At 39.2% G+C, this 23,889-nt stretch overlaps 1 protein-coding gene across 1 annotated transcript in view; it reads right to left on the reverse strand.

Annotated features, from left to right (window-relative positions):
• LOC131168408 (uncharacterized) overlaps positions 1-23,889 on the reverse strand; it is a 52,028-nt gene that overhangs the window by 21,223 nt on the left and 6,916 nt on the right. Inside the window, exon 2 of the mRNA XM_058127794.1 lies at positions 4,943-5,173. Coding sequence (XP_057983777.1) covers positions 4,943-5,173 — 231 coding nt within the window. The remainder of the gene's footprint in view (positions 1-4,942; positions 5,174-23,889) is intronic.

Below are 23,889 nucleotides of genomic sequence, written 5' to 3' on the forward strand. Positions count from 1 at the left end.
CACAACCCTATAGTCAATCTTGTGCAGTAATGTAGATCAGTTGTAATATATACCAGTAATTAAATAAAACAATCTAATTAACAACACAAGCACTAGAAAGCAGTAAAGTAAAAGTGACACGCAAAAATTTTATCGAGGTTCGACCAATTGCCTATGTCCCTAGGTAACAAGCACAAGGATTACCACTATAATTGCTCACTTAAGCAGGTGGAGCGGCACCTATACAAACCAGGTCAATTAGCACAGGGTTGGCCTCAACCTTTACAACCAATCCTTACGGGATTGGATTACCGCCCCTTCAAGCCACGCCTAGAAATACAATAGTATTCTCTTAAATAGATGGTATAGAAATAGTGTTTTCATGTAAAGCTGATATGTACCCAAATACGCACATTCACATACACATCAATAACATGAATATAGTGTAAGCTCAGTGATGTAAGTTTTATGCAATCAATACTTAACACAATATAATCTATATGATGCTTAAAAGTGTTCAACACAAGCAATATCTTGGAATCAAAACAAAGTATTTCAATAGCACATCAATATTCCAAGTATACGAATAAGATAATCAAACTAGTTCAAAAAGAGTTTTCCTCAATGAAAGATGCACAACACTACTTTGAAAATAGTTGCTTGTTTGAGAAATCTTTGCATACCAAAAATCAAACTATTGTACACTTGCAACAAAGATACAAATATCCTAAGCTTACTTGGTTTATCCCCACACAAGATTTATAATGAGCAAATCTATGGGATAAACCTAAGCTAAAACTCCCCAAAAGAAATATAGCAGGCAATCACTCAAATGGGAGTTTCTAGCAAACTCTAGCAATCTTAAGCACTCTAGAAATGTTCACACAAACTCAGAAGATATCAAATGAACAGAGATTTGAGAGTATTTGGCCAAAATATGTATTTTCAAGGGAAATGATATTTTGGCTAATCTATTTGCTAATCTTGTGCTAATCTTGCAAATGAACTCATATTTATAGCTAGGGGTAGAAATATAACTAGTTGGGACATGATGGAAATAATTTAAAAAGTCCTAATTGATTAAAATGCAATTTGCCCAAATCAACCCTATTTTACCATGGTTAAATTAATTTTAATTGGCTGAGGTTCGGGTGGTTGAACCGAGGTTCGGTCGCCTAACAAGACTTAGTAATAAATTTTATTAAACTTAGTTTGGTCACTCGATTTCATGTTCGGAGACCCGAATCAAAGTCAGTAGCATTGCTTCGTGACTTCGGGTTCCCGGTCCTATATTCGGTGGCTCGAATCCATGTGTTCGGTTGCCCAGGGTCCTTTTTGAACTAAAACAGTTAGTCACTCGAGTTAGTGGACTATCCCTTTCAAGGGGTTCGGGCGCCCGTGGATGGTATGTGTATTAATGGATTGGTCGCCCAAGGGCCTGATCAACTTGTTGACTTGTCAACAGTCGGGCGTCCGAAGAGTTTTGAACTCCATGGGTTCGGTTGCCCGAGCTCTCTCAAGTTGCTTAGAAATGTTCAATTCAAGAAAAATTTCAACACTCCTATATATTATATGCTATTTGTGTGAGATTTGGGACCTAGAGTCTTACTATGGCCTTATTGAGCTTACCATATATTTTATATGCATGATGTACAGGTAAGGTAAATTCAGACCACATCCTAAGTTACTATTATAGACCCACATTACACATATTGAATTTACAATTACAAATTTAAAAGCCATTCAAGGTCTTCTAGCTGCTTCAAGTGTCCTTCATTGGGATATTCATTTAGACCTACACAAACACTTGACATTTATCAAAAACCTGAGTATTTGTCATTATCAAAATCGGGTGCGACCTATAAGGTTAACAATACTTGTGCGTATGAGTGTTTGAGAATATCTTGCAAGAGCTGACCAATTGCATATGCACTTAGTTCATATCAATTTAAAACTTTAAAATCAAGTTTAACACATGCATGCCGAGTCACATAATTGCATAAGATGTCAAAACGACTTTCAAACATGTTTTATCAATCAAGACATCTTTTACTTGGTCAAAATTACTATTGGATAAGGTTGGATTTTAATTAGAACAAAACCACTTTACTTGAACCTGTCCTAGTACATTTAGGTCTTTCTTTAAGTAGTAAAACAAAGGGACTCATCAACAAATATAGGGGATTCGTCGACTAGTCTATTAAGGGAACTCATCAACGATAGCAAGGGACTCGTTGACTAGGAAATCTCGAGACCACTTGAGATTGCAGAAGGGACTCATCGACTAGAGCAGGGGACTCGTCGATGATGGGATACCAAGACCTATCTGAGATCTGTAGAGAAGGCTCGTCGATGAGAATAGGGCACTCGTCGACTAGTGCATATTTATGACTCGTCAACTAGTCTGTGGACTCATTGATGAGTAGCCTCAAGCTAACCGTAATAAATGCACGATAACCGCTAGTTTTTTCCTTGTCTATTCTCCATTAATTCCTAAAAACTAGCCAGCGACATGCTCATCCTATTGGAAATAAATATACCTCATTAGCATTCATTTCATATTGGTTTTGTGCATTTGGTTGTTGAGATAATTAATGAAGCATTCATTCTAGGTTTTGACATTGCTCAAGCTATCTTGCACTCTATTCTAGTTTACATGTCACTTGCTGAAAGAGAGTAGTGTAACGCTTTATTTGTATCATCAGCTCAAAATTGAGCATCATCTTGTAAACCCTATGTTTATTGTTGTTTGTAAATCTTGAAGGTTCTTTGTGAGCCATTGAATGGTGCTTCTTGGTGAACGTCTTGGTGTAGCTCTTGGTGAGCAGCTGGGTTGTGTACCCTTCTTGTAAAGGCTTCTCTATCTTAAAGGGGATTGCTTAGTGGATTTGGGAATCCTTGAGTTGGACTCAAGGTGTAGACGTAGGCTTTGTGCTCAAGCACGTTAACATCACTATGTCAAGCTTCTCTTTCCCTATCTCTCTTACTTTTTGTGTTTGCTTGCTTTGAAATATATTATGGTCTTGCCAAGAAATTTTTGTGTTTGTAGAAAAAAATCATTATCTGCAAAGAACGTCTATTCACCCCGTCTAGATGCACACCCGGGCTGACAACTAGTGTTCAGAGAATATCTAGAAAAAGGAAAGTTGAGTTTCAAGAACTCAGAGTTTAACATCAATAACTCAAGAAATGAACAAACGGCTCAACAGTACCTCACAGGGTGTGATAGTCATCACAAGTGTTCTCTCAATGCTCTCAAGGAACCCTAAGTGTTACGAATCTCATGTAAATGCGTTTCTAGCCTCATAAGTTACCATGTAAATACAAGAGTTTATATAGCTAGATTAACACAGATGAACCACTAGTCATCCTACATAGAGTTACAAATCCTAGATTAGCCATATAATGAGAAACAAAACACTAGTAACCCACTACATTGTTAGTGAGCATAACAGGGTCATGTCAGTGATGGGCCTAAACATGTAAATTCTAGGTTATATGAAAGTATGTAAAGGGTATACATAAGTGTTAATCGTGGCATAAAATAATAGTGTTCACTATAAAATTTAAATTTTTGTGTCATTTTGTGCTTACAATACCATGTAGTGTTTACCTACCCCTACCCCCAACTTGGAACTTTAGTGTCCTCACTGAAGTGTGAAAGAAAAGAACTTGGAATGAATGGGGAAACACGACACATGGTGCATTGAGGATCAAATGTTGTACTTGCTAAAAATACATATAATTCCAACCACAACATGCATGCAAGAACATACTGAAGCACAAAAGATATATGTGCATCCAAAAACACCATGTATGTCATTTTTAACAAAAGGTAGTACAATATTTAGATAGTGTTACAAGTGCGGTGATTTCCTACAAAAACATGGGGTTGTGCAAGAAAATGAAAGAAAAGAAAAGAAAATAATCAAAAGGTGTGTTGCAGAACCACAGTACATAAAAAAGCAACTAATGTGTCATCCTAACTCTCCTCAGTCTTTGAATCTAAATCAGGGATGTGGAGTAGGTTTTCAGCGGAACTGTCAGGGCCATCATAGGTTGCCATAGAAGTGATTATCTTCCAGAGTGCTTCTACCAATGCATCCCATATCATCGGCCCTAAGGTAGTAGGTGGTACACTGGCTGGCATTGGTGGAACTTCAAGGGGCACTTGTGAAGTTTGCATCCTCACCACCTGCTCTCCCCTTCGATGCCAATGATATCGAGCCGGAGTTCAGAAGGACTATTTTGGCTCCACTTTAATCTTCCCTAAGCGTAGCTCCATTATCACCGAGCATGTAGATAAAATGAGACTAGAGATGACGAAGAAGCACAAAGTCATGGGGAGCAAAGGAGCAAAACCCTAGATCAAGGAGAAAAGATCTGATCATGAGGGGGTTCGCTTGAGCTATGTATGATGGCTGGATGGACGTTGGAGGATTAAAGGTAGGGCTTGGGCTCTGGTGACTAGGGCTAGGAGATGGAGGGAGTTGAAGAGTCAGGTATGAAATATGATTTTAAATGAGTTTGATCATCCCGACCAAGTCGCACCAGCTCTTGTGCTAGTCGTGCTTGGTCACACCCATTAATTTAAATCTTGATGCATAAACTCCTGACCAAGTCATGTATCAGCTTAACACTAGTTGCAAACATGGTCTAGCATCTCGATATTTTTAGATATCAGTGAAGAAGGACAGGACTAGGTCGCCTATGTGCATGCTGGTCGCCCCTCAAGTCGCACCCTTAACTTTTTCTAAAACTTACTCTAAAGACTCTAAATTTGAATAACCTTACAATGTACAATCGAAGGACTCAAAAAGGAAAGAAAAATACTTGAGTTACCTCCTGAAAGCTTTAAGTTTACCATCTTTATCCAAACACATTAATGGTCACATCAAACTTAACCTAGTTTGAAGTTAAAATTATCCTCCCCTCTTTCCTTGTCACCTCTTTTCTTACTTACCCCGAAATTTTCCTGTAAACTGAAGTCCGAATCATAAGTTGCAAAAGGTTTCTCATAAAAGTCCTCCAGGTTAGAGGTAGGGAGGCTTTTAGGCTGAAGCATGTCCTCCAAAGGATCTCTCCACAAAATTGAGGGAGTTGCTTCCTCAACACATTCGTTAATCATATCAACATCGACAACTTGAACTTCATCAAGTGGATGTTTGGAAGCATGGAAAATGCTCAGCTGGAGCTGCATGTTTCCAAAGGATATGTCCATAATTCTTGATTTACATTGAATGTAGGTGTTAACCGTGGCTAAGAATGGTTAACCTAGTAGGACAAGGGTATGGTTCTTAGTAGGGTCGGTAGGTTCCACATTCAAGACCACAAAGTCAACTGGATAAGAGAAATCTTTGACCTTGACCAAGACGTCCTCTATCACACCTTAGGGTTTCTTTACTGAGCGGTCGATAGAGCTTCATGTGATTGGGGTGGGTTTCAACTCTCCTAAATTGAATTGCGTAAGGATTGTGTATGGAAGAAGGTTCACACTCGCCCCTAAATCCAAAAAAGCTCCATCAATTATGTAATTGCAAATTATATATGAGATAGTTGGGGTGCCTAGATCTTTCAGTTTAGGAAGGAGGTGACCAAGTACTATTGAGCTCACATGCTTGGCTAGCCATACTTGTTTGTTCATATACACCCTTGATTTTCACTTTTTTGTACACAAGTCTTTGAGAAATTTGGCATATGTAGGTATTTGCTTGATGGCGTCTAAGAGAGGGATATTGACCTTAACTTGTTTTAATGTGTCCATGATGGACTAAGTAGTGGTCTCCTTCTTAGATTTAAAGGGTACCTGAAGAGCTATTGGGTAAGGAGCTGCAAAGATATGATGGGGAAGTATTCCATTCCTTGGAAAGGTAGGTGTCTCGGTGTCCGTTACCAAATTAGGAGAAGGGGGGACACATAATTCTTCTACAGGCTCATCCCTTTTCTTCTCTTTACCCTTTTACTGATTTATTTTCTCGCTGACCCTGTTGTTTATCTCCCTACCACTCCGAAGAGTGGTTATAGCCTGGGCATGTGCTTTATATGATGAAGGTTTTTTTGTGGTCTCACATTCTACTCTACATTAACCCTTGGGTTTTTCTTGAGGCTGACTTGGCAACTCACCCTCATCTCTCCTATTCAATGAAATAGTTAGTCGCCCTATAGTGGCTTCCAACTTAGCTATGGATTGAGACAGAGAATGGAGTAATTGTCGATTTACCTGGCGATCGGCTTCAATGCTCTATAGGGTTTTCAATATCATCTCCTGAAAGGAATCAGATTTAGGTTGTCGAGGAGATGATTGTTCAAACAATGAGCGTTTATGGGCAAAGTGCGAGAATTTTGAAAATTTTGATGCGGGCAAGGAGGTGAAGCATTAGGGTTTTCTTAAGGTATTTGGGCTTGAAATCCTGGAGTTTGTAGCCTCCAGGAGAAGTTAGAGTGTTGTTTCCACCCAGGATTGTATGCATTGAAATAGGGGTTGTTTGACAATCTATCATACCAATTGTGGGTGACTTTTACTTCTTCCTGCACGAGCTCAGGTTGGGAAGGTATGTATGGACAATTGTAACTAAAGTGGGAAGGATCAGCACAGATGGTACACACCTCTAAACATGCCATGGATTGCAATTGTTGTCCTTGAGACAAAAACCGATCGAGCTTTTGAAATATGGTGTGTAGGGTAGGAGCAAGGTCATGGCCTGCAGCCAGCTTGTAAACTTCTTTAGGTCTAGAAATAGAAAGCTTAGAGGGTTTACGAGCAGCCTCAACATGCCGTTGAGAGTTTTCCACGAGGTTCTCGAAGAGAACCCATGCCTCATTCGCGTGTTTAGTGAGGAAAGTACCTCCATATGACGTATTTACCATTGACCTATCTCTCTCTGCTAACCCTTCATAAAAGGTCTGCACTAATAGCCACTTATTGACCTGATGATGTGGACATCTACAGAGTAGGTCCCTAAATCGCTCCCAGGTCTCAAAGAAAAGTTTCCTATCCATCTGTGAAAAACTCGTGATGGCTCTCCGAAACTGGTTAGTCTTCCCAATTGGGAAGTACTTCTTTAGAAATTCGTGTTGTATGGTGGCCCAATTGACCACCAAGTTTGGTTCTAAGGATGTCAGCTAGTATTTGGCTTTATCCTTCAGAGAGAATTAAAAGAGCCTAAGACGGAGAGTGTCATCACTAAAATTGGGTCTACGGATGGTGGAGAAAATCTCCAAGAATTCATCTTGATGCTAATAAGGATTTTTTGTAGAGTTCCCATCAAAGGTGAGCAGCATCGAGATGATGGAAGTTTTTATCTCGAATTGCACCACTTGTACATCTAGGAACCAGATGCAAGATGGCGAGGTGTATGCATTAGGTACAAAGTAGTCCCTAAGAGGCCGAAGGGGTTGCTCACCCACCACAAGTAGGCGGGGAGCTTGATGTTCTAGGTTTTGGGCAGCAAGAACTGGTGGATTATTTTCGGCCATGGATTTAAGTTTGACCGACTCAGCTTTCTTTGGATTAGAGGTAAGTTTCCTAAGGGACCTACGATATTTTTTCAATCTCGGGATCTATAGCAACTATCTCAGGCTCTAAAGAACACGGACCAATCATACACACTTTAAGCACAGAGATTCAAAGCTTCAATATATAAATAGAGAATAAAAACAAAACAAAAATATATACAAACAAAGCAATAATATACTAAATGAGACATTGGCTAATAACTGTACCCTAGTTCCCAGCAATGGTGCAAAAATTTGGTAGGCTCGCCAAGGCTTGGGTCCTTAACTACCAAAAATAATATTTATACTACCTAACAATCCCAAGTTCAGTAGAAAGTATGGAAGTCGGGTATCAATCCACAGAGACTAAACTGTGCAAGTGTAAGCCTTTTCTTAATTAGTTTATTAATGTCTTCTGTAAAAGAAAAGTGAAAAATGTGGTATTTTTGCAATGAGTGTCTTTCTATCAACTACTGAAAAGCAATGTTGACCTTATTGGTCGCACCCGGCTTTGATAATGACAAATATTGATATTTGATGTTTGTTAAGTGTTTATGCAGGTTCAAATCAAACTTCCTTTATGGCACTTGAAGAAACAAGAAGACCATGAAGCTTTGTAATTTACATTGTAATATATTAGTCATTTATGTAATCAGGTCTGTAATAGTAATCTAGGATATGGTTTGTATGCCTATCACCTGCACATCATGCACACAAGATATAGTGTGAGCTCAACTTGACCATGTAAGACCCTAGGCTCCAACACTCACACACACATAGCATAAAATATATAAGTGTGTTATAATTGTGCTTAAAATTGGACAAATCTAAACAAGAGAAGAGGAGTCGGGCGATCGAACCTTTGGAGTACAAAACTCCTCGGGCGCCCAAACTTTGAAAGTCAAAATGTTGACCAGCCCTCGAGTGACCAAACCTCAAATGCACACATCTTCCCTAGGCGCTCGAATCCTTCGAAAGGTACTATTCACCAACTCGGGCACCCTATGGTTTTAGTTCAAATATATCCCCGGGCAACCGAACACCTGCCTTCGAGCCACCGAAAATTTGACCGGGCACCCGAAGTCATGAAGCTTGGCTACTGACTTTGATTCAGGCTGTCGAACCTTTATCTGGGAAACCGAACTTAATTGAAAAATTTTTTGAACTGTGTCTTATCGGGTGTCCGAACCAAGGTTTAGCCACCCGAACCTCGCTTGGCTAAAATTATTTTAACCGCTGTAAAATAGGGTTAGTTTGGGCTAATTGAATTTTCATCTTTTGAGACTTTTTAATAATACCCTTTATGTCCTGAACAGTAATAATATTTTACCTAGCTATAAATATGAGTTCATTTGCTCAATTAAGAAGGTACTAAGAAAAGTGATTAGAAAAAAACTCTCTCTATCTTGAAAATCCCTTCTTTGTCCAAAAACTCTCAAACTTGCCTCCTTTGATAAAATCTGAGATTGTGAGAGTTCTTCGTGTGTTATTGTGACTGTTATACAGTTCTAAACTCTCCCATTTGTATGATTGTTATATATATTTTTTATTGGGGAGTTCTAGCCTAGGTTTAACCAACGGATTTGCACTTCATTGCAAGTATCCAATAGCTTTGCTTGTAAACAAGCAAGCAATCTTTTCAAACTAGCTTTGTGTTCATTTCAATGAAGAAAATCATTTAGAAACTAGTTTGATTATCTGCATAGTATACTTGGAATATTGATGTGTTGTTGAAATATTTTGTTTAGATTCCAAGTCATTGCTTGTGTTGATTATTCTTGAGCATCATACTGATTGTATTGTGTTGAATACTCTTTAACTTCATATTGACTATATTGTGTTGAGTATTGATAGAACAAACCTTGCATCACTGAGCTTACACTATATCCTTCCTTTGATGCATATGTGATTGAGCGTATTATTTGGGTACAAATCTGCTTTACGTGAAAGCACTATATCATTGTGCCATTTGATTGTAAATCTGAGTGATTCCAAGCGTGGCCTGAGGGGGCGGTAATCCAGCCTGGTAAGGATTGGTGTAAAGGTTGAGGTCAACCCTGTGCTAATTGACCTGGTTTGTATAGGTGCCACTCCACCCAGTTAAGTGAGCAAGTGATAGTGGTAATCCTTGTGCTTGTTAGCCAAGGCGAGGACGTAGGCAATTGGCCGAACCTCGATAACATTTCTGTGTCACTCTTACTTTATTGTTCTTCTGGTGCATGTGCTATTAATTAAATTGCTTCATTTAATTTCTGATATATTTATATTACTCGCACTAGATTAACCATAGGTTTGTGAACATATTGTTGTTAGGAGGAATACCTAGGGGTTAAATTTTAAAAATACCAATTCACCCCCCTCCTAGGATCACGGTAAAGCTAACAAGCAAGTAAAAGCTAAAGTACCCTACTCCTATAAAGTGATGCTTGGATTTGAATCAGACGCTAGATGTTATGCCTATGACTACGTTCAACCAGGTATACATAAGATTACTAACTCGAGGTTCTTAGCCAAAGCAAGAGAGGGTTAGTCGAGGGTATAGGGTAGCAAGGGTGCGCCAATCATCCAGAGCACAGTCAGGAACTAGAGTATGCCCTTTCTTAACAATCAAGTGATCACCTCTGCGGATCCGTAGCCAACTACTTCTACTGACTAAAATTGTAGTAGTGCTTATCCTTATAAACGACCTTTCATCATGACCAAGTAATAAATCAAAAGTAGTAAATTGAAAGCATGTAAATGAAAGCAATGAAGAGAAAGCAAGTAAAAAGATCAAGCCTTTGTACTTGAATTGTCTGCTACTAATGACTGCCTGTACAACTGAATGATCATCTAATCTAACAAAGAAAATAAAAATCACTCCTTGTTATTTAAGTCGTTCCTCACAAACGGCTGTCCATGCAATAAACTAATGGCTTTCAATGGTGTTCTAGGCTTGTCACTAACCTAAAAAAGGTGAAAGAGGAACCCAAAGCACATTGTCAAAGCTATTATTTGTAGGCTCTAGGGTTTGCAAGGTTTGGTTTTTAGTTTAGGAAAACGTGCAACAAATCTTGCGCAGAAGATTGTTGCCATCGACCAAGTCGCTCCCATGCTTCCCTTGTGCATGCCCTGGTTGACACTCATGGGAAATTAGGAATTTGAATCTTTAATGTCTTCGACTAAGTTGCACTTCAAGGTCTTGCTGGTTGAGTTGATGGTCGAGAGTTTCTGGATCTCGATCTTTAATAAATCTTAGGAACTCGACACAGTCGCCCCTTAAGGTCTCTTAATTGACCACTTGGTTGATGCTCTTGGTAGTTATTGACTCAAGAAAGTTCAACATCTTGCCTTAGTCACTCTTGAGGGTCACGTGGTCAATCACTTAATCAACCCTTGCAGCATTTCGATCTCAGTATGAACTTTAGAGTTTGCAATGGAAGACTAGGTCGCCCCTTGTGTTGCTGATACACCACTTGGTCAGGCAAAGACTTCCTTTTCTCTGATGATCTGAGGCTTTGGGAGTTTGGTTTAAAATCTGACTTTGAGCTTTGTGTACTCCAGATACTCCTTTAGCTTCTCGTATGCCTAACTCCTTGGTTTTAACCTATATTTCCTGAAAAGGCCAACAAACTTTACATAGTTTTGAACAATGATAACAATGGGTAAATAAATAATAAAGTAAGGATAAGCAAAGGTAGATGAGGGTCTAAAATCATGCATTTTAGGGACTCATCACATATGTAAATACAATGCAAAGTAAGGAGTTCGAAACCATGTACTCGATATATGGAATAGTTTCAATAATCATTAAAGACGATATTGCAACGATATTGCACCGGTGCTTCAATTATGGCCTCCTTTGGTAAATGGATGGCTAGATGGACTATCACATCGAAGAATGTAGGTGGAAATAGTATGAGCATGATGTCCTCCTCTAATCATTCAAGTACGTTTATGCTCAATTTCTTAGAGCACAACTATTAGAAGAAGATCCCCAGCTCAATCAGCACTGAGCGAACATCTTTAGTCAAGTGTCCACGAAGGAAAACAAGTAGAACCCATTGTAGAAGGATGTGACAATCATGAATTTTCATTCCTAACATCTTCCTTTCCTTTGTGCTTATGCATCAAGATATGTTTGATGCATATTCATTAGGGAACTTCACTGATTTCAACCATTTGAAGAAATTATTCTTCTCGTCCTTCGAAAATGTGTAACAGGCTGATAGCATGAGAAGGTTGTCCCCATCACAAATCAGATGCAACTCAAGCCACATTCCCATATTTTCCATATCTCGATGAGCATTTGCATTGTCCTTTGTCTTCCCATTTATATCCAGCAATGTACAAATGACATTCTCACAAATGTTCTTCTCGATGTGCATAGCATCCAAGTTGTGGCGTAGTGCATAATCTTTCTAGTATGGCAACTCAAAGAAGATGCTTATCTTTGTCCAATTTAACTCTTACTCAGCACATTTCATTTTTCTCTTGCTCGGTGGTTTCCCAAATTTCACATCTCCGATCAACCTGAACTGGTTTAATATCTCTTCTCCACTTAGTCAGTTTGGCTGCAACCTTCGTTCAGGTTTTCCATTAAAGCTTCTAACACCACGATTCCTCCAAAGATGTCCAAATCGTAGAAAACAAAGATGATACATAAAGCATAACTCACATCCATGCTTTAAGGGTAAGGATCCATCGTCCTTATTACACACCGGGTATGCTAAGTAACCTTTTGTGCTCTAGCTCAATAAATTGTCGTAGGTGGGAAAATCATTAATTGTCCACAACAATGTTGCATGCATCTAAAATGTTGTCTTAGTTTCCACATTGAATGTCTCCACTCCTTTTTCCCATAGTTCCTTTAGCTCATCAATTAATGGCCTCAGGTAAACATCAATATCATTACTAGGTATCCTTAGTCCAGGAATAAGCAGAGACATATAAATGAAGGGTTTTTTCATACATCGCCATGGTGACATATTGTATGGCATCATCATAATTGGTCGAATTCTATATGGGTTGTTCATGTTACTGAAAGGATTGAACCCATATGAAACAAGGGCAAGCTTGATGTTGCGAGGATCACTAGCAAACCACGGATGCATTTTATCAAACTCGGCCCAAGCTTCCAAGTCCTCTAGATGGTTAAGGGTGTTTTCCTTTTGTTGACGTTTCTTTTTATGCCATCTCATATCTATAGCAATCTTTTCGCACATGTACAATCATTGTAGATGTAGTATTAATGGACAATATCACCAAAAAAAAAATTTTGGATCTTTTTACCCTTCTTCTGAATGGTTTTATACCTCGGTTCACCACATTCTAGGTACTTGTTCGCATTTTCAAGTTCACCATAAAAGAGTGTACAATCATACCTACATGCATGTATTGGAGTGTAACCGAGACCCAATTCATGCATGTATGTATTTGCCTTATAAAAGGACTTTGGAAGTGTTTCATCATTAGGCAGCACCGCCTTAATGACCTTTAAATACATGTTGAATGTGCACTGAGATAACCTATGCATTGTCCTTCCATGAAGCAACTTTATAAGGAACCCCAATTTTTAGAATTTCGTACAGTTTGGATATAGGGGCACTTGTGCATCCCTCACATGATTAGAAAATGGTTTACTGATTCGATTTAATGTACTAGGATAGCAAGGTATGGTACCTACTAAAGTAGATTCATCACTAGTACACGACACACTGACATCATCCGTGTCCACTACAACCCCCATTTGCAAGTCACCTAACATTTGGAGTAACCCTTCCGAACGTGCATCACCACCTACTATATTTGCCTCCTCATCTTCATCTTTATCATCATCGCTCTGAATTGGGTAGTCTTCACCATGGAACACCTATCGTGTATACTTCCAAACTCTAGGAACTAACTTCCAAACTCTATTTCTCTCAAATTGATTTAACTCTTCTTACATAGCTACTATCCATGAGTCATCATTTAATGCGTCGTTTATCTTCTTGGGTTCCTCCTAAGATAGGAACGCGCAATGATTACACATATCCTTCAATGAAGACCTAGCGGATACTCTTTGTGAAGGTTCACCAATGATTTGATCCTTTGGGTGATTCATTACAAATTTCCATTCTCTAGGTAATTCAGATTGATCTAGGGAGCTATTATCTAAAGATGAGCTTGATTCCTTACTCTCATATTTTATTTCTTGAATTTTTAAGTCTTCTATTCCTTGTTTAATTTCAGCTTCCTCGATATCAGATGGTTTAGAGAATGGATTTGCCTCATCAAAAGCTACATGGACTGATTCTATGATTAAGAGGGTCCTTTTTGTTGTAGACTCTAAAGGCTTTACTATTCACTAAATATCCTAAGAAGATTCCTTCGTCTGATTTCACATCAAATTTTCCCAAGTCATCTGTATCATTTAAAACGAAGTACTTGCATCCAAACATGTGAAAGTAAGATATGTGTGGTCTTCTTCTTTTTCAAAGTTCATAGGGGGTTTTATCTAGGCTTGTCCTAATGGAGACTCTATTCATCACATAACATGTGGTATTTACCGCTTCAGCCTAGAAATACGTAGGTAAATTATGTTCATTTAGCATGGTTCTAGCCATTTCCTAAAGTAACTTATTCTTCCTTTCAACAACTCCATTTTGTTGAGGAGTACAAGGTGCTAAAAAGTTGTGAGTTATTCCATATTCATCACAGAATTTCTCAATGTCTTTATTTTCGAATTCACTACCTCGATCACTTCTAATGTTTAGAACTTCGTACCCTTTTTCATTTTGGAGCTTCTTGCATAAGTTAATTAGCATCTTACATACCTCTTCTTTGGAGGATAAGAAATGTACCCAGGTAAACCTAGAGTAGTCATCAAAAATGATGAACACATATTGCTTTCCTCCTAGACTTTGGGCTCTGGTAGGGTCAAACAAGTCTAAGGGAATAATTTTTAAAATCCTAGCAGTAAAGATGTGCTTTTTCTTTTTAAAACTTTTCTTAGTTTGCTTTTCAAGTTGACAAGAATCACACACCTTGTTCTTTACAAACTTAGTGCTAGGTAGACCCTTGACTAAGTTCCTCTTAGCTAATTTGGTCAACAAGTCCATACTAGCGTATTCTAGTTTCCTATGCCACAGCCAGATGACTTCGTTCAAGGCTATGAAACATGAAACTTCCTGAGATATTAGGTTTTCAAAATTTATGCAGTATACATTGTCAACCCTATTTGCAATGAACAAGATGTCATGCTTTTCTCTATGTTCAACTATGCACTTGTCTTGTTTAAATGTTACATCAAAACCTTTATCACTCAATTGACTAATGCTAAGCTGATTATGTTTTAACCCATCTACCAATAAAACATCATCAATAATTAGGGAGGGTTCTTTACCAACTTTTTTGATGCCGAATATTTTTCCTTTAGCATCGTCTCTGAAGGTGACATGTCCACCATCCTTTATCATTAATGAGGTAAACTTGGATTTGTCTCCAGTCATATGTCTTGAACACCCACTATCCAACTACCATTTATCTTTTGATGGAGTGGACCTAAAACATACCTACAAAGGGTTTCAATGTGTTACTTTTAGTACTCAATCCTTCTTAGGTCTTTTTGATTCAGTTTTAGTTTCAGTTTTGACTCTCCATAATTTCTTGACTTTGACATTTTTTTCTTTATATGGACATTCAAACTTTATGTGCCCTCTTTTCTTACACAAGAAACACAAAGTATGTTCATATGCATTTGTGGAAGATGTACTTGCAAAGTGTTTTGAGGCTTTTACAAAGTAACCCATGTAGATGTTCTTTTTCTTCTTGTTTTCAACTCCATTATATCTTACTCCTTCTTTATTCAAGGACATTCTTTGTGATCCAACCTATTTATCAAAGTTTTCCTTTCCTCTAGTAAAATTGTAAATGATTTTAGCTTGATCCTAAACTTTACTTTTAAGATCACAAATTTCAATGTCTTTCATATTTTTACCATTAACTTGCAGCTTTACTAGATCTTGAGACATTTTGTTGATTTTACTCATAAGTTCATCAATAAGTGAGTCTTTTTCTTTTTCATCCGATGTTGATGTCTCTAGTTGGTTTATAAGCTCTTCATTATGTTCGTTAAGTGCTATGTACCATCTGGATACTTTTATGAACCTATTATGTAATGAAAATAGTTCAACTTGCATTTCTCTATATGAATGGATACTCTCACATAAGTCACTACATGATTCATTACTAGATTCTTCATGTGAGCTAGAGTAGGTGTAATAACCTGAGGAATTTTTCAGCATCTCGTCGACGAACACAAGGGATTCGTCGACAAGGGTATAAGAGGAGCTCGTCGACAAGGACATGATTCATCAATGAGAAGATACCGAGCAAGGGGTTTGGGGGATTCTGAATTTCATCAACAAGGAGATAGTTCATCGACTAGTTGTCTTCATGACCTCGTCGACGAGGTGACGTGGCTCGTCGACGAAGGTCAGTGTATAAATAGTGGTTAAACGCGATTTTCAGCTTATTTTGGCAACATAATTCACTCTCTCTTTCCCCCGTCGGTTTCTCCTCCTTCTCTCTAAGTTTCTGGGCCGAATTTACGTTGGTTCGATGATCTGAAACCACCACGACACTCTTGGGAAAGTTCTCTTCAAATCTACTGGAGTGAATCGTCGGTGGGGCAGAGTTGGAAACTATCCCAGATTCAGGGTAAGGCTTTCTACTCAGTATTTGACTATTTGACAGTTGTAGGAAGTGTAGTACGTGTAGAAATACTGAACTTTAGTTCTGGAAAATGTCGTTTTCAGGATATTGAACGGGGAACCCTGCAGGTGCAAGAGTATTTCTCATAGGGGCTTTTCAAGAATCAGGTAAGGGGATAAACTAAGTTAGTTATTTTATGAAAATGTATGTATATTATTACAGCATCTGATTTCGTAAAAATAAATATATATTTATATATGGTTTATATTTGGGAAATACTTCTGAAAATGATGGTATGTTAAATATACGAAAAACCTAGTTTATGTGGCTTGAGTATAAATTATAATGAAATATTGTTTTCTGGGAATATGATAAAGATATGGACTTTTATAATGACAAACTGGCATATGGGCCAAGATTTTTATATGTTTTTTGGTGTACGGGCCGTGCTATGTATATGATTTACCGGCATACAGGCCGAGCTATGGATATGATTTGCCAGCTTACGGGCTGTGCTATGTATATGATTTTTCGGCACACGGGCCGAGCTATGGATATGATTTTTTAGCTTATGAGCTGAGCTATGTATATGATTTGCTAGCGTACGAGCTAAGTTGTGGATATAATTTGCCGGCGTATAGGCCGAGCTATGGTAAAATGTGAAATACCGGTGTACAGGCCGATGATTTTCATGATATATGTATATATGCATAACGACATGATAATATTGATTTGGTAATTAATACTATGAAATATTCATGTATCATAGTTTCATTATATATTATATGCTATCACAACCTGGTTGGCTTGGTTTAGGCTAGCACTTGCACGGTACTGATGCTATGTGTTCATGATTCATCATGATATTTGTGTTAATGCCGCTATACATAGTGGTGTGAGATTGGATGGTCGATGTGGTTTTAAGAATTGTAAGTGCCCCTGGTGTACGGACTGGGTCTAGCAGACCCCTCGAACTTACAGACTGTACTTTTGACTTGGTAGTGGTCGGCCAAGCATTGTCAGGTCCCGCCTTCGGGCCACACAATCTAGTCATGTGGGGGTAACACATGACAACTGCCAGCTAACCTACCTGGATTTTTTTCATATTATTTTTATACAAAATGAATTATGATTATGAAAATTATGTATGTTCTACCATGATATGAGGATATATGTTTCCCAGATATGATACAGGCAGTTATACTGATATGTTAATGTATGGTTTTATATGGAACACAAAGATACTCATGTTACCACACACTAGTATTAGTTTATTTCCCTTACTGAGAGGTGTCTCACCCCAAAATTTTATAAACATTTCAAGAGCCCCTGATAGGAGGGCGCGTAAAGCTCCAATGATATAGTACTATTGATCTGCCCTCTTTGAAGGGTAAGTTTTGGTGGGGACGGTTGGATTTTGTTTGAAATGTCCCTAGGTCTTTCTTTTGGGATGTATATACTTAAATATAATGGATGTCATAACTCTAGTATTGTGATGGATGGTTTTGTATTTATGATATTATGATTGTATGTTTCCTGCTTAGGCTTCCGTTTGTGTTTCTATTGTATCCCTGGTACCCACAGGTCCAAGTGGATTATGATATGCTAGATTTATTATATGGGTTTTATTGTATTATTAAAAAAAATATGTGGAAATTAAGTAGGTCGTTACAGTTTGGTATTAGAGCCTAGGTTGTTAGGTTCTATAGACTTTAGAATGCAGCGGAAACAATTCCAGAGTATAGGAAATGATTTAAGGTTTTGTTCTGCAATCTAGATGCAGGACTTCCGTGGTAGTTTATGTGTTTTTCCTAGGGTGACGACTTTAGGAAAACCATAGTAAGCTATTGTCAGGTTATGTTCCTAAAATGTAGGAATGGGGTTAAAAATAAGTTGAGAGTGTTAAGATAAGAGGCTAGGTTAAGCGGGTAAATTATAAGGATAGGATTACTGAGTTGCAATTGTTATTTTTCAGGATGGATCTAGAATGAGGTAGTGCCCATGCGAGTGGCAGTGATGGAGCAAGGCCCTCAGATGCAGGTGGGACTGACTTTGACACGGTATTACTTAGCGTGGTTCAGAAGGTTATGGCTAATATCGCTAGGAGGTCGAAGGAGCTGGGTGGTCCTTTGGTTGGCTATAGGTGCACTATAGAGAAGTTTACAAAGATGAATCCTTCGGCCTTTTCGAGAGGAGTCGATCCTGCAGCCGCTGAGAACTAGATGCAGGAGACTATGAAAGTCTTGCCTGTGTTGCAGTGTACTGAGGAACAGAGGATCCTCTTTGCCACTTATAGACTGACGAGAGAAGCTGAGAGGTGGTGGATTGCTATGAGGCTTCTGGAGTAGCAAAGGACTATGCCACTAGTTATAACTTGGGATCGGTTTAAAGAGTTATTCTTTGACAAATATTTTCTAGCTACTGTTAGGGAGACTAAAGTGGAAGAGTTCCTGAGTCTAAAACAAGGACAGTTATCAGTCCAACAGTATGTGGCGCGTTTCATCGAGTTCTCTCATTTTTCCTTGTACATTGTCCCTGATGAGGTGAAGAAAGCAAGGTAGTTTGAGAGAGGCTTGAGGCAGAGTATATTCAAGCAGGTGGTAGTGCTGTGGATCCACGACTTTGCTGAGCTAGTCGATAAAGCAGCCTTGGCAGGGGTTGGTAAGCAGCTGGATGCAGAGGAGCAGAGATAGAGGAAGAGATCTGCATCTACAGGCTATCAGCAGGGTCATAGACCGAGTCAGTGGAGGAGAGAAAATCATGGTAGAGGACGGAGATAAGAGATTGGAGGACGGTTCAGGCAGTGTAGGGTCCCCCTGTCTGCCAAACTTATGGGAGGAGACACTGGGGAGAGTGTCACGCAGGTGGAATTGTTTGCTACTACTGCGGTAGGCAGGGACATATGGTGTGAGACTACCCTATACCACCAGATGCAGCTCCTGCTCCTAAACCATACCGGGGAGGATATCAGGCCATACCGGGGAGGATATCAGGCACCGCGTGGGCGCCAGTAGAGAAATACGACTTCAACCAGAGTGTTCGCACTGACACCAGGTGATGCTGAGATGGCAGGTGACATGGTCATAGGTATGGTTAGTATGTTTTCTTTTAAAGTTATTACATTGTTTGATTCAGGAGCCACACACTCATTTATGTCTTCAAAGTGCACTAGACTATGTGGGGCGGAAACACATTTGTTAGATACTGAACTATTGGTATCTACACTGGCTGGGTCAATAGCGAGATATAGTAGAGTGCTCCGGGATTGTTAGTTGATGTGTAGGTGGAAATTTTGTCTATCGAACTAATAGTGCTAGATATGCATAGGTTTGATGTGATCTTCAACATGGATTGGCTAGCAGCTAATTTTTCTAGTATAGACTGCCATGCACAGGAAGTAATATTCAGACCTCCAAGAATAGCAGAATTTAGGTTCGTAGGGTCGCGAGTGCAATCCCCGCCTCAGCTAGTTTTAGCTATTCAGGCGAGGAGACTACTGATGAGTGGTTTCCAGGGGTTTGTGGCTATTGTAAAGGAGGTGTTAGAGAATGAATTGAAACTTTCTAGCACACCTATAGTAAAAGAATTTATCGATGTCTTCCCAGATGAGTTACCAGGTTTGCCACCCGATCGTGAGGTAGATTTCCTTATTGATCTACTTCCAGGTATAGCGCCAATTTCTAAAGTACCTTACTGGATGGCGCCAGCGGAGTTAGCAGAATTTAAGAATCAGTTGCAAGATCTACTTGATAAGGGCTTTATATGACCCAGTGTATCTCTATGGGGAGCTCCAGTTATATTTGTGAAGAAGAAAGACAGGTCTATGAGGATGTCTATAGATTATCGGGAGATTAATAAAGTGACAATCAAGAACAAGTATCCTCTACCCCGTGTAGATGATTTGTTTGACCAGCTCTAGGGTACACGGGTGTATTTGAAGATTGATCTCGGATCAGGCTATCATCAGGTGAAAGTGAAAGCAGAAGACATCTCGAAAACGACCTTCAGGACTAGGTACAGGCATTACGAGTTCCTTGTTATGCCATTTGGTTTGACGAATGCTCCTACCATATTTATGGATTTGATGAATAGGATTTTTCGTCCATATTTAGATCAGTTTGTTGTTATTTTTATTGATGATGTACTGGTCTATTCGAGGAGCTATGAGGAGCATGAGACACACTTAAGGTAGGTTCTGCAGACGCTTCGGGAAAAAAAGTTGTGCGCTGATTTCAGTAAATGTGATTTCTGGCTTGAGAAAGTTGTGTTTTTGGGGCATGTTATCTTAGGAGACAGAATTTCTATAGATTCCAATAAGATCGAGGCGGTAGTGAATTAGGCTAGACCGAGGAACGTCCAGGAGATCAGAAGTTTCTTTGGACTAACTGGGTATTACCGTTGTTTCGTTGAGCGATTCTCAACATTATTAGGGCCTCTAAAATGACTGACTAGGAAGAATGTTAGATTTGAGTGGGATGACAGCTGTGAGCATAGTTTTCAAAAGTTAAAACAAAAACTTGTCACGGCGCCAGTGTTGATCATCCCGTCAAGGGGTGAGGGTTATGTCATTTACAGTGATGCATCCTTGAAGGGACTTGGCTGTGTATTGATGCAGCATGGCAGGGTGGTGGCGAATGCATCCATACAGTTAAATATTTAAAGAACTACCCTACCAATGATCTTGAGTTGGCTGCAGTTGTACACGCATTGAAGATTTAGAGGCATTACCTGTATGGCAAACGGTGTGAGATCTTTTCCAACCATAAGAATTTGAAGTACTTTTTCACTCAAAATGAATTGAATATGAGGCAGAGAAGGTGGTTGGAGCTTATTAAGGATTTTGATTACACTATCAGTTGCCACCTAGGGAAGGCTAATGTGGTAGCTGATGCGTTGAGCAGGAAATCTAGGGAATCAGTGTTGGCGGCTATGGAGATTCAGTGTCGATCATGATGGATCTGGAGAGACTCAGCATTGAAATAGTTGAAAATGGTTCTTAGGCTCACATTGCCAGTCTAGTAGTGCAGCCTACTTTACAGGAAAGGATTAAAGTTACTCAGAAAGAAGACCTAGAATTAGCAGAGGTGACAGATCGAGTGCAGTGTGCTTAGGGGGAGGAATTCAGTATTGCATATGACAGAGCTTTTTGGTTCCTTTCCATATTATGTGTTCCTACTGATACTGAGATCAGAAAGACTATTTTAGAGGAGGCTCACAGATCTTTGTATACAGTTCATCCTGGTAGTACGAAGATGTATAGGGATCTGTGAGAGTCGTACTGGTGGAGTGGTATGAAGAAAGAGATCATCGAGTATGTAGCGCAATGTTTGACGAGCCAGTAGGTAAAAGTTGAGCATCAGAGGCCGCAGGTCAGTTGTGGCCATTATTTATCGCAGAGTGGAAGTGGGATCATATATCCATGGACTTCGTGTCAGGACTGCCAATGGCGTTACATAGCCAGAATGCGATTTGGGTAATAGTAGACCAATTGACTAAGACCGCCCACTTTTTTCCTATCAAGATCAGCTACTTCCTTAACCATTTAGCGGAGGTCTACACTCAGGAGATAGTTCGTTCTCATGGGGTGCCAATATCGATTGTGTCATATTGAGACCCACATTTTACATCATGTTTTTAAAAGAGCTTGTAGGAAGCCCTAGGGTCTCAGTTATCGTTCAGCGCGGCATTCCATCCTTAGTCATATGGGCAGACTTAGAGGACGATACAGATATTAGAGGATATGCTTTGAGCATGCGTATTGGATTTTGGGGGTAGTTGGACTCAATTCATGCCGCTAGTAGAGTTTGCGTATAATAACAGTTATTAGACCAGTATTGGTATGGCACCATTTGAGGCTTTATACGGTAGGAGATGTTATTCTCCTTTATTTTGGGATGAAGTAGGTGAGCGGTGAGTAGTGGGACCAAAGCTTGTTCAACAAGCGCGTGACAAGGTTCAGCTTATTAGAGATAGAATTAGTGCAGCTCAGAGCTGACAGAAAAGGTATGCCAATAATCGCCGCAGGAATTTGGAATTTGATGTGGGTAATCATGTATTTCTAAAAATAGCTCTGTTAAAAGGAGTTATGCGATTTGGGAAGAAGGGTAAACTTAGTCCTAGGTTTATCGGTCCATTTGAGATTATAGATAAAATAGGGTCGGTAGCCTATAGGCTAGCTTTGCCACCAATGTTTTCTAGGATCCACGAAGTATTCCACGTTGCCATGTTGAGGAAGTACATCCCAGACCCTTCTTATATTATTAGCTATGGTGATTTAGAGCTCATTGATTCACTGGTGTATGAGGAGGTACCAGTATAGATTCTAGATAGGAAAGTGCAGGAGTTACGTAATAAGAAGATTCCTTTGGTAAAGGCTTTGTGGAGGAATCATGCAGTGGAAGAGGCTTCTTGGGAGTCCAAGAAGCAGATAAAACAGAAGTATCCGCATTTATTTTAAAATATATGACAAGTATATGTAAGTAAATAAGTAATATTTCTTATGTGGGTACATGTAAAGTTTAGTTAGTAAGCAGCCTTTTAGTTTTGGGAGAATTTTATTTTGTTTATATAGTTTCCTAGGACACGGAATGTAACCACGGTATTCCTCTGCCATAAGTGAGGGAAGTAATAAAATAAGTAGACCCCTTTTCTTGTAAGGGATGATGAGTTACGTGAACTATAAATTTCGAGGACGAAATTTTTATAAGGATAGGAGAATGTAATAACCCGAGGAATTTTTCAGCATCTCGTCGACAAACACAAGGGATTCGTTGACGAGGGCATAAGAGGAGCACTTTGATGAGGACAAGATTCGTCGATGAGAAGATACCAAGCAGGGGGTTTAGGGGATTCTGAATTTCATCGATGAGGAGATAGTTCATCGATGAGTTGTCTTCATGACCTCATCGACGAGGTGACATGGCTTGTCGATGAAGGCGAGTGTATAAATAGTGGTTAAACGCAATTTTCAGCTTATTTTGGCCGTAGAATTCACTCTCTCTCCCCCTTCAGTTTCTCCTCCTTCTCTCTAAGTTTCTGGGCCAAATTTACGCCAGTTCGACGATCTAAAGCCACCATGACACTCCTGGGAGAGTTCTCTTCAAATTTTTTGGAGTGAATTGTTGGTGGGGCTGAGTTGGAAACCATTCCAGATTCAGAGTAAGGTTTTCTACTCAGTATTTGGCTATTCGAAAGTTGTAGGAAGCGTAGTACGTGTAGAAATACTAAACTTTAGTTCTAGAAAATGTTGTTGCCAGGATATTGAACGGGGAACCCTGCGGGTGTAGGAGTATTTCTCTTAGGGGCTTTTCAAGAATTAGGTGAGGGGATAAACTAAACTAGTTATTTTATGAAAATGTATGTATGTTATTGCAGCATCTGATTTCAGAAAATTAAATATATATTTATATATGGTTTATATTTGGGAAATACTTATGAAAATGATGGTATGTTAAATATACGAAAAACCTAGTTCGTATGGCATGAGTAGAAATTATAATGAAATACTGTTTTCTAGGAATATGATAAAGATATGGATTTTTATAATGAAAAACTGGCATACGGGCTGAGATTTTTATATGTTTTCCGGTGTACGGGTCGTGCTATGTATATGATTTTTCGGCATATGGGCCAAGCTATGGATATGATTTGCCAGCGTACGGGCTGTGCTATGTATATGATTTGTCGGCATTCGGGCCGAGCTATGGACATGATGTTGGCCTTACAAGACTTAAAACCTTG

The sequence above is a fragment of the Malania oleifera genome, chromosome 11 (genome assembly GCF_029873635.1).
Source record: "Malania oleifera isolate guangnan ecotype guangnan chromosome 11, ASM2987363v1, whole genome shotgun sequence".
NCBI lineage: Eukaryota > Viridiplantae > Streptophyta > Magnoliopsida > Santalales > Ximeniaceae > Malania > Malania oleifera.